Source organism: Erpetoichthys calabaricus, chromosome 2, assembly GCF_900747795.2.
Source record: "Erpetoichthys calabaricus chromosome 2, fErpCal1.3, whole genome shotgun sequence".
Taxonomy (NCBI): domain Eukaryota; kingdom Metazoa; phylum Chordata; class Cladistia; order Polypteriformes; family Polypteridae; genus Erpetoichthys; species Erpetoichthys calabaricus.
Genome location: NC_041395.2, coordinates 6881564 through 6894282, shown reverse-complemented (window position 1 = coordinate 6894282; position 12719 = coordinate 6881564). Strand labels below are relative to the sequence as shown.

Here is a 12719-nt window from a genome sequence, read left to right as displayed (position 1 = left end):
CCAATCCCAGCCACAGGTCACAAGGCAGCAAACAAATACCGGGCAGGGCACCAGCCCACTGCGGTATCTATCATATTGTGCCTTTCTATCTATCTATCTATCTATCTATCTATCTATCTATCTATCTATCTATCTATCTATCTATCTATCTATCTATCTATCTATCTATCTATCTATCTATCAGCATATCCTCCCAACTATGCTATCTACTATATAGTGCCTTTCACTCTATTATATAGTGCATTTCTATCTATCTATTATATAGTGCCTTTCACTCTATTATATAGTGCATTTCTATCTATCTATCATCTTATCCTGCCAACAATGCTATCTATCTATCTATCTATCTATCTATCTATCTATCTATCTATCTATCTATCTATCTACAGTGGTGTGAAAAATTATTTGCCCCCTTCCTGATTTCTTATTCTTTTGCATGTTTGTCACACAAAATGTTTCTGATCATCAAACACATTTAACCATTAGTCAAATATAACACAAGTAAACACAAAATGCAGTTTTTAAATGATGGTTTTTATTATTTAGGGAGAAAAAAAATCCAAACGTACATGGCCCTGTGTGAAAAAGTAATTGTCCCCTTGTTAAAAAATAACCTAACTGTGGTGTATCACACCTGAGTTCAATTTCCGTAGCCACCCCCAGGCCTGATTTACTGCCACACCTGTTTCAATCAAGAAATCACTTAAATAGGAGCTGCCTGACACAGAGAAGTAGACCAAAAGCACCTCAAAAGTTAGACATCATGCCAAGATCCAAAGAAAATTCAGGAACAAATGAGAACAGAAGTAATTGAGATCTATCAGTCTGGTAAAGGTTATAAAGCCATTTCTAAAGCTTTGGGACTCCAGCGAACCACAGTGAGAGCCATTATCCACAAATGGCAAAAACATGGAACAGTGGTGAACCTTCCCAGGAGTGGCCGGCCGACCAAAATTACCCCAAGAGCGCAGAGACGACTCATCCGAGAGGGCACAAAAGACCCCAGGACAACGTCTAAAGAACTGCAGGCCTCACTTGCCTCAATTAAGGTCAGTGTTCACGACTCCACCATAAGAAAGAGACTGGGCAAAAACGGCCTGCATGGCAGATTTTCCAAGACGCAAACCACTGTTAAGCAAAAAGAACATTAGGGCTCGTCTCAATTTTGCTAAGAAACATCTCAATGATTGCCAAGACTTTTGGGGAAAATACCTTGTGGACTGATGAGACAAAAGTTGAACTTTTTGGAAGGCAAATGGCCCGTTACATCTGGCATAAAGGGAACACAGCATTTCAGAAAAAGAACATCATACCAACAGTAAAATATGGTGGTGGTAGTAGTGTGATGGTCTGGGGTTGTTTTGCTGCTTCAGGACCTGGAAGGCTTGCTGTGATAGATGGAACCATGAATTCTACTGTCTACCAAAAAATCCTGAAGGAGAATGTCCGGCCATCTGTTCGTCAACTCAAGCTGAAGCGATCTTGGGTTCTGCAACAGGACAATGACCCAAAACACACCAGCAAATCCACCTCTGAATGGCTGAAGAAAAACAAAATAAAGACTTTGGAGTGGCCTAGTCAAAGTCCTGACCTGAATCCAATTGAGATGCTATGGCATGACCTTAAAAAGGCGGTTCATGCTAGAAAACCCTCAAATAAAGCTGAATTACAACAATTTTGCAAAGATGAGTGGGCCAAAATTCCTCCAGAGCGCTGTAAAAGACTCATTGCAAGTTATCGCAAACGCTTGATTGCAGTTATTGCTGCTAAGGGTGGCCCAACCAGTTATTAGGTTCAGGGGGCAATTACTTTTTCACACAGGGCCATGTAGGTTTGGATTTTTTTTTCTCCCTAAATAATAAAACCACTATTTACAAACTGCATTTTGTGTTTACTTGTGTTATATTTGACTAATGGTTAAATGTGTTTGATGATCAGAAACATTTTGTGTGACAAACATGCAAAAGAATAAGAAATCAGGAAGGGGGGCAAATAGTTTTTCACACCACTGTATCTATCATCAGTATTATTATATTGCCTTTGAATCTATCTATTATTTAGCCCTTTTTTGTCTACTCATCTATCTGTTTTATGCAGTGCCTTTTATGTCTATTTCTCTACTATAAAGTGCCATTCATGTTTATTGTTCTATCTTGTAGTGTCTTTTATGTTAATTTATCTAAAATATTGTGCCTTTGATGATCTGTCTGTGATATAGTGCCTTTTGTTTCTATTTCTCCACTATATAGTGCCTTTAGTGAGTATTCCTCTGTCTGTTATGTAGTGCCTTTTATGGCTATCTATTGATCTACTGTATGGTGCCCCTCATGACTATCCACCTATATTTTATTTGGTGTCCTTTATTTCTACCATATATGTAGCACCCCTCATGTCAGTTCCTCTGTTAGTTCATCCCACCCTGGAGTTTTAGCACAGTAAGTATAAGCGAGGGTTAACTGAGACCCCAAGTGGACGGACCATCAAACCGTTTCCCCTCTTAAGTAATCAGACCCCCCAAGGATTGGTGCCCCACATTAGACTCAAACCGGAAGCTGAGCTTCCATCCCTCCATTCTTTTAAAGGGTCCAGGGAGCCTGGAGATGAAGGCTGTGCCAACAGCATTGCGCTTAAAGCAGGGACCACCCTGACGGGATGCCAGTTCACCGGCTTGGTTTTCTCCGAGTCATCATTTGGCCCAGTGGCACAGGGTTGAGATGTGGGCTGTCAGCTGTAGTCTTTGGATGAGACCCCTCATAACTATGTCTTTATCGCGGTATCCATCCGTGTTCAGTTCAGGGGTGTTGGGGGTCTGTGTTTATTCTGAGAACCAGTCCATTGCAGGGTGTGTTTGCTCAAAGTGTGCCAGTTAATGTAGTGGGCATATTTTGGGGGTTGCACCCAAATGATATGCACCGAAGTGTGCAATGACAGGCTATGGCTGGTGGTGTTTCTTACTTTCTTTATTCGTCCTTTAACTGGCGCCATATCAGATAAAGCGTAGGTCTGACATGTTGTCCCGTGTACTCATTAATTCTCTTTCCTTCTTTCCTTTTTCTCTCCTCTTTTCAAGCCGACCTCCTTGGTTTGATTTACCTCCACCTCCTTACTTCCATGATGGAGAGGACCAGTCCGGTAGAGGGAGCCCCCCGAGGCGGGACAGTCCCAGCATGGAGTGCTCCGATCCCCCTCAGTATGAAGGACAGTCGAGTGCGGTCTGAGTGCAGATGGCGGCCATAGACACACAGTAGGTGACGTGATGAGAGCAGATCAAGACGGACCTGGGCCGAGTCTACAAACCAAATCAAAGAGAGCAGGACCCCCACTATAAAGGGAGACATGAGCCGCTCTTTCCAGGCTGAACTTGTGAATGGCAGGATTTAAAAAAGAAAAACAAGCAACTGGTCACAAGCCTCAGGAATTCCATTTGGAATTTCAAAGTTGGGAGTTTTCCGAGAGACATTCCCAGCTTTATTAGAGCAACCCTGGTGGGGCATGGAGAAGAAAAATGAATCTGAGGGTTGGGAAAGGTCTGTTGGGAAGCCCACCGAGGACCTCATCTCATCTTTGCATATGCAATATGATAGAGGAGGCGCTTTAAGGAGGAGAGCAAAGCAGCACTCCTGGTGGGGTGGGGTGGGGGGCTCGGGGTCCCACCATGTTTGATTACATTTTTACAGACAGAGGCTGCTCACCAAGCCCTCAGTGGTCACTTCATCGTTTAATTAGAGTCTGTGATCTGACTGGGAGATTCGCTCAGATGAGGGTACTAAAGGGGCATAAAGACTAGACAGTGACCAGTGTGAGGGGGCAAAGTGATAATCGGAGAGCGACAATCTAAGAATGAAATGATGGGGTGACCATATAGTGCCTTGAGTTATGATAACTAATCCCTAACCATAGCTTGTGTTTAATTCTCAAATGAAATCAGTGTCCCAGCCCGGGCAGTGCCAGGTACAAATGGACAAGCAACAAAGTTGAAGAGAAAAGATCTTATCAACGATCAAGCAGTTCAGATCCACACCGTTGAACTCAAGTCTGTGATGTCTGGCACCGTTTTCCTGTTTGTACAAGGGAAGACCCTTGGCAGCATTTTGTTGCAAAATTGTGCCGGTGCCCCCACCCCGGGCAGTGCCCTGCTGGCGTTGCTCTGTCACGCCATCTCAAATTGTGCAGAGAACACCATAGTCTGTGCTTCATTCTGAAACTGGCTTCATGCCCCCAGCCTGGGCAGTGCCACGTACAGGAGCTGAATATAGTGCCTGTCAATACCTATACAAGGAATTCATTCACCCCCTCAAAGGTTTTCACATTTCAGTGCTCAAGAATCACAGTGGAGTTAATTTGACTCATTTGACAGTGACCAACAAAACAAGACCCTTTAATGTCAAAGTGAGAACAAATTAATTACAAATATAAAAAATATAAATAATTCTAATCCTAATTTGATGTGTGACAAATTTAAGGACTTACTTCATGAGGTAAAAGTACATCATAAATAAGAAGAGCTGAATCAAACATCTGAAATATTCAAATGTGTGCTTCAGTTTAAATGTTTCAGGGTCTCAGTATTCACAATTGTAATAGAAAATGTGTTATTTGTCACCTTCAGAAAGTTCCATAAAGGGATAGCAAAGGATCAAAAGTCAAAAATCACCCCTTGCTTGTGTCACTGACCTTTAAGCAGCCTAAAACGATACCCCACATGCCTATGTTTGAAATTTGTCATTTGTCACCCTCTGATAGAGAGGTCCGTAGAGAGCTTGCAAATGGTCAAAAATCAAAAATAACCTCATATTTGTGTCACTGACCTTTAAGCAGCCTAAAATGATACCCCACATGCCCATGTTTGAAATTTGCCATTTTTAACCATCTGGTTTAAGAGGGCTAGGTCCACCGGTAAAGAATCAAACATCAGAAATATGATTATATCCATGATCAGCAACCTTGAAATAGCATAAAATGACACTCCATGTGACAATATTACTGATTTCTCTTTTATTTCCAAGTTTTGTCAAAAGAAGTAAGCCACCCCTCCTATCCCATTATGGGGACACAACTTCAAGACATTCTGATCATTGTTGCTGAAGACCCCTATTGGTTTACTGTTTATCATAGGGAAGTCGTTTCCTGCAAAACATCTGGTCCAAACATGGCGTAAAAAATGAGAACAAAAATAGGGGGGACCCCAAACATCTCGATGTCTGACATAACTAGACATCAAGCTGAGTCAAATGGGGCATCAATATGTGGGGGGGCTTTCGTAGGCTGGTGAGTCAGGAGACACAAAACATAAAAAAAACACATAAATGAAGCATTCAGGAGGAATTCCTAATGAACACCAAACCATTGATCTCACAAGTGTTCATTCACCCCCTTCATTAGGACAGCCCATTGGTTTTAGAAGTCCCATCACGAGTTCAGTGGAGATCACCTCTGTGGGATTTCAGCTGAATGTAAGTGGAAGCTCCAACTGGTAGTGAGTTAGTATTCTGGCCTGACCTAAACAATGAAGACAAAAGACCACTCCAAGCATCTCAATGAAAAGCCCAAGTCCTGGGATGTAGACATGAAAATCTCCAACTCACTGACTATCTAGTGAAATCGGTTATGAAGAAAATGGGAAGAGCGTGACAAAGCTGGAAATCTGGTAGAGCACAAAAAGCTGTAGAAGACAAGTCAGGGTGGCCACCATAATGCCTTTGAGAGCACTGAAGGAGTCACAAGTTACAGTGGATGAGATTAGCGAGACTGCACAGCCAATAACTGGGCCCTGGTGCTTTACCAGTCACAGCTTTAAGGGAGACTGGCAAAGAGAAAAAAAAAAGCACAGGGCATCTCAGGCAGAAGGTACATGGGAGAGTGTGAAGTCAGTTAGATGAAGGTTCTGTAGTTGGATGATACCAAAATAGCCATGAACACACCATCCACACTATGAAGCATGGTGGTGACAGGTTCAGGCAGTGGAGATGCTTCTCTGCAGCAGGCCCTGGAAGGCTTGTGAGGGGAAAAATGAAGTGAAACATTGGAAAATCCTGGAGGAAAACCTGATGTTATCTGCAAGAAACCTGCACTTCGGGAGAAGACAATGGACCCAAGCACAAAGCCAAAGATTACACGGGAATGGCTTCAAAACAACAACATGAAAGTCCTGGAGTGGCGGAGTCCAGATTTTAATCCATTGGAGAATGTGTGGCTGGTCTGGACAAAGTCTCTTCACTCACGACCTTAATGGTGACTTCTAGCGAGTTCAGGTACTGCAGCATTTTGTGTATTGTGGAGATCCATCTTAAAGTTCTTGTTCCAGATGTTATTTTAGTGCTGAATGAATTCTTGTGATCTCATAAGATTAAAAAGGCAGGAGGGGAACTGGACATCTACGTGAATGAGCAGTGGAGAGAAAGCGAGCACATTACAATGAGAACTAAAACGAGGAAAGCAGACATTGAACTACCAGCTGGGCAAATTCATCCATGTTACTTGACAGGAGAGAAAAACAACATCCATCCATTTCAAAACCAGGGCAGGGGATCTGGAGCCTATTGGGCATAAGATGGGAACAAGCCTTGGGGTGCCAGTCCATCACAGGTGAATGCACACAAACACACACACACACACACATATATATATATATATATATATATATATACATCTAACAGGCCCAGTTTAACACTGCCAGTCTACCTCACCGACATGTCTTTGGACTGTGGGAGAAACCAGAGCACCAGGAGGAAGCCCACACAGACACGGGGAGACATGTCCCATCATATCCACCATCTACAAGCAGAAATGATTGTGTCTACTGCTGACACTCTAATGTCAGAGCATCCTGAACCTGTAGTTAGAGTAAGTGGATACGACAACCACGGCACTTTGGAAGGAACAACGAGCAGCTTCCATCAGTAGGTGTCACGTGCCACTTGTGGACACAACAAGCCAGACCTCCATGAAATAAATGTCAAACACAGAGCTTGATGACTCTTCTTTACTTACTCTCTATCATTTTGATGTACTGCCTTTTACATCTATCCATCTATTATAACACTGCCTTTCATAACTATTATATAGTGCCTTTCACATCTAGCTACCTGCTATATAGTGCCTTTCCATTCCATCTATTTTACAGTGCCTTTCATAATTATTATTATTATATCCATGCATCATATAGTACCTTTCACTCTACCTATCTATCATATAGTGCCCGTCACATCTATCTCTCTATATAGTGCCTTTCCTATCCATCATACAGTGCCTTTCACATCTATTTATCTATTATACACTGCCTTTCCTATCTATTATATACTGCCTTTCATAACTATTATATAGTGCCTTTCCTATCTATCCATCTATCATATAGTGCTTTTCCTATCCATCATACAGTGCCTTTCACATCTATTATACACTACCTTTCATAACTATTATATAGTGCCTTTCCTATCTATTATATAGTGCCTTTCCTATCTGACTATTATAAAGTGCCTTTCACTCTACCTAATTATCCTATAATGCCTTTCACATCTATCTATCTACTATATAGTGCCTTTCCTATCTATCCATCTATTATAGAGTGCCTTTCATATCTATGCATCATATAGTACCTTTCACTCTATCTATCATACAGTGCCTTTCACATCTATCTATCTATTATATACTGCCTGTCATAACTATTATATAGTGCCTTTCACACTACCTTTTTATCCTATAGTTCCTTTCACATCTATCTACTTGCTGTATAGTGCCTTTCCTATCTATCTATCTGTCTATTATAGAGTGCCTTTCATATCTATGCATCATATAGTATCTTCCATTCTACCTATCTATCATATAGTGCCCTTCACATCTATCTACCTGTTATATAGTGCCTTTCCTATCTAGCCATCTATTATAGAGTACTTTTCATATCTATTTATCATATAGTGCCCTTCACATCTTTTATAGTGCCTTTCACATCTATATAGCCTTTCCTTTCACATCTATTAATTATATGTTATATAGTGCCCTTCACATCTATCTACCTATTATATAGTGCCTTTCCTGTATAGCTCTCTATCATGACAGAGCTTGTTTTACAAAGAAGGCTGTGCTGAGCGCGTAGATTCAAAGCTGGCATGGCTGCCACCTACAAAGCACTGACCTGAATGGGGTGAAGACTTGCGTGATCAATGAGTTTGCATTTTATATTTGTCATCAATTCAGACCATTTTGCAGAGATTTGTTGTCACTTTGACATTAAGGGGTCTTTTTCCGTTGATCGGTTTTGTTAAAACAGCCAAATTAAATCCCCGGTGATTCACTGTTGTGTAACAAGAAAATGTGAAAACCTCCAAGGGAGTAAAAGTCTTTTTATAGGCGCTTTATTTTTACTAATTAAAGAGTGTCACTCCTTATGATTATAAAGCAAAGGCAACAAACTTCACAATGGAGAATCAGTAAGAGTGCCGGCGTCCGAGGTTACGAGCGTATGGCGTGTAGGTGACGCACACATGAGATGTCACACTCAACATGGCGTGCTGGGTGGCACAGTGGCCTTCCCTTCCTAAACCCGTCATATCCTGTGTGGATTTTCGATGCAGACATCACTTTCCTCTCCTCTATCCTCTATTATTGGTGTCAAATCTCAATGAGCCCAATGTGACGGCGTGTATGTGTGGTGGTGCCCTCTGCTGGATCAGCATCCCTTCCATGGTGGGTGCCCACCTTTGCATGACGCTGTTGGATCAATAAGGAGTTAAGAAAATGGAAGAAGGAATATCAACAGCCACCCCCTAAACTCAAAAACTGTAATGCAAGGAACTTGATAAATTATTCAGACCCCTTCGCTTTCTGCACACTTTATCATTCTGGTATATTGAATGATTGTCAAAAATGTCAAATGTTGTGTCATTTTCTAACCCATTTAATTTATACCAGGGTTGCATTGGGCACTGCAGCCTAATTCAGCTAGAAATTCGAGGGCACACAGCAGAAAGAAACCCTGTACAGGGCACCAGTCCATTGCAGGGTGAACACACACACACACACGGGCCACTTTTAAAGTCCCCAGTTCACCTAACCTGTGTGTCTTTGGACAGTGGGAGGAAACCCACACCGACACGGGGAGAACCTGCAGACCCCATGCAGATCAGACCTGATACACATACCCTGGTCTCCTTACTGGGAGGCAGCAGAGCTACCACTGTGCCACCTAATGTCCAAAGAATCCATTAGAAATTCAATGTACCATAATAATAAAGTGCCGAAAGTGAAGTGGTCTGAATACAAATCCTCTGTACATGTTATACTGAAAGGCGCCATACAAGCACAACACTCCTGTTTTGATAATGAGGTTTAACAACTTCTTGTTTTTCTATATGCACACATTTTAAAATACCATCAAATCGGAGAATGCTAAACCTGAATGACCCTCAGTGGCACATACACGTGGCCTCGTACATTTCCAGAGTGACCCCATTCCAATGTCAGGACATTTTATGACGTCAATGCCTACAGAGTAAACCGGACGGGTTTAGTGGCCGGCGATGCCAGCATCAAGTCTATCCACACCACCACCGTTTTCTGTTCTTCTGGAGCACTTCAACGTCTCTGTCTTGAGCCATCTTGTACCCAGCCATCCTTTTTGGTTTAACTAGAAATCATTCAAACAGTGAAGACTTTGGCCAGTAAGCCATTGACTCGGCCACCTCGTCCCCTGGACTGACACTACGACCGGACATTTCATTTCTCAGCCTTTTTCGAGTGTCATATCTGAGGATTTTTTTTATTCTGTTAGATTCAACGCCTACAGCTCTTTCTATAATCTGATGTTTGAATATTGTTTTCTAAATGCTTATTAAGGTAAAGTAATATAAATTATTTCCCATCCCCTGTGGCATTTCCTTGTGTCATTTTTAAGCCTTCGCTTAGTGGAAGCAAACAAATAAATCACCAACTAAATAAACTCTGTGGAAGAAACACGAGCAGCTCCAGCCTGCGGCAAACCAGAGATATGCAGATTACGTGATCCACATCAGTAGCCAATCAGATGGCTTTCTAATGGCGCCACAAATATGATTGACAGTCCTCTCTCACCAGAGCAACATGCATTTTTAAATATACCCTGTGGTCTAAAAACAGCCCTTCAGCTTACCATCCATTTTCCAACCCGCTATATCCTAACACAGGGTCACGGGGGTCTGCTGGAGCCAATCCCAGCCAACACAGGGCACAAGGCAGGAACCAATCCTGGGCAGGGTGCCAACTCACCACAGGACACACACACACACACCAGGGCCAATTTAGAATCGCCAATCCACCTAACCTGCATGCCTTTGGACTGCGGGAGGAAACTCACGCAGACACGGGGAGAACATGCAAACTCCACGCAGGGAGGACCCGGGAAGCGAACCCAGGTCTCCTAACTGCGAGGCAGCAGCCACCATTTATGAAGTAGCAGCGCCACCACTGTGCCACCATGCCGCCCTCAGCTTGCCATGTCTTCTTCATTGGGGCAGCATGGTGGCACAGTGGTGGCGCTGCTACTTCATAATAAGGAGACCACGGTTCAAGCCCTGAGTCATCTCTACGTGGAGTCTGCATGTCTTCCCTGTGCCTTCATGGGTTTCCTCCCAGAGACAATTGGATGGTTGATATTTCATTGTCCCGAGAGGGTATGAGTGTCCTCACCCTTTGTGTTCAGGGGGTTGTTGCTCCCTGATGATTGCTGGGATAGTCTCTGGCTACCCTGGGACCCTGCCCCTGATAAATGGTTGAAGCAAAATGGATGGACTTTTCCATTCATATTCAATGTTTGCCATCACATTCAGGAACCTTGTGTAACATTTTAGCAATTTTTAGGTGGCAATTTATGGGACTGCTTTGAATAGAATTTCTGCCAAGCAGATCCTCCAACTTGCAGGGAAAATGGAAGGGTCGGTGGCACGACTGGCACTCCAGCCACTGTAAAAAACCTCACCCTGTTCACACATTCCATTCGAATTAGTGTGGTGCTCAGATGCCACCCGTTGCACTCGGGTCCTAATTTGGGATCTTGAGGTAGTCCATCGTGTGGCGGGTGTGGCAATGTACTGTATCAGTGCATGCTCCCAACCTCCTCCTCTCCTAGATATAGCTCTTTGCACAATGCTGATCATTGATGAAGCCAGACTTCCTTACAAGCACATACAGAAATGGCCGTCACTCATCAACCCACCTCATAAGCTGCCTTGGCAATCTGTGTGACTAACCAGAGGGTACCCAGAGATGACAAATAACAAGCGATCAGTGGGACACTGTGACCTGGGAGCTTGTGTCCACGCAGCTTACGCAGAGGACTGTGCCAACATCGGAGAAAATGCTTTCAAAAATAATTCCAAGAATAGTTTAATTATGAATTAGGAAACTTCTAGAAAGTGCGGTAAAGAGGAATATCAATGAAGTCAATCTTTGATGTGCCCACCCTTTACCAGTCGGACCAGTCATGCAGTCTCTGAATGTCCTCTTTGTGTTCCTCTTGCTCCCTAGTCAACTGCAGACTGTGCCCATCTGAACCGTAACCCCAGACTGGCTCAATGACGTGGAGGTCAGGGCTCTGTGGTGGTCTTACCATCTGGGGGTAGGGGAGCCTGTTCCTCATTTGATGATTCTTGGGTCATTAAGTTGAGACCAATCAGATGCCTCCCTGATGGTATTCCATGATAGAAGAAGAAGGAGGCCGTCAATTCTGATCAACTCTGTTGAGCCCCAAATCTACAAAGAACCTCCAGTGTGCTTCAATGTACTGAGCCTTGTGGAATAAATGGTCTCATCTTGGTTATCTAAATTCTCATGTTGTTAACTGCAATGTTAGGTCAGGTCACTCCTAGAGCATTAGTCCCCATCCTGCACGTTGTGGTGGCACATAGCAAAGTCTCTGGGCTTTAATCTGAGGGCCTCTGCCTCCATCTATAACACCTAAGAACAAAACGAGAGGAGACCATTCAGCCCATTTGCTGCTCATTTCTTTAGCTATTATCTCCTCCAGATCCTCTTCTAAGGTCTCTGCTTCAACTCCACGTCTCAGTATTTTGTTTCTGATTCCCCCAACTCTTTGTGTGAAGAAGTGCTTTCTGGTTTCAGTGCTAAATGTGCCTCCCCTCAATTTCCACCGGTGTCCTCAAGTCCTTAATCTAACGTTTAGTTAAAAGGATTCTTCTGGATCTCCTCTATCAATGACTTTGAAGATTAATGAAGAACTGGATGAGGTCTCCACGCAGTCTCCTCTGCTCAAGAACCAAACAGGTTTAATTCTCGGAATCAGTCGCAGTAGAACATGTCCTTAATCCATTGGATACACCTGGTTGCTGTCCAAGAGCTGCTATGTCTTTGTTGTATTGTGGTGACCAGAACTGCACACAATACTCCAGATTTGGTCTCACTAGTGCATGCTGTTCATTTGTTTAGCTCGATATCTCAACCAGAACCTTCCTAAAGGTTGTTCTGCTTCAACTCAATGTCTTGGGATTTTGTTTCCAATTCCCACAACTCTTTGCATTTATGGCTTCAGTCCTAAATGTCATTGATGTTCTTGAGTACGTGACTTGCTGCTTAACTGATAAGAGTTCTTCTGGATCAGCTTTATCAATGCCTTTGAGAATCTCAAAGACCTGGATGAGGTCCACACACAGTCTCCTCTGGTTGAGGATAAACAGGTTTACTGTCACAGTTTGGCATGTCCTTAAGTTCTGGGATACACCTGGTTGATCTTC

At 43.1% G+C, this 12719-nt stretch overlaps 1 protein-coding gene across 1 annotated transcript in view; it reads left to right on the top strand.

The window, feature by feature from the left end:
• The window catches only part of ldlrad3 (low density lipoprotein receptor class A domain containing 3), a 109545-nt gene extending 99684 nt beyond the window's left edge, over positions 1-9861 (top strand). The window contains exon 6 of the mRNA XM_051923621.1: positions 3071-9861. Within this exon, the coding sequence (XP_051779581.1) occupies positions 3071-3218 (148 nt within the window). The 3' untranslated portion in view covers positions 3219-9861. The remainder of the gene's footprint in view (positions 1-3070) is intronic.
• The last annotated feature ends 2858 nt before the right edge of the window (positions 9862-12719 follow it).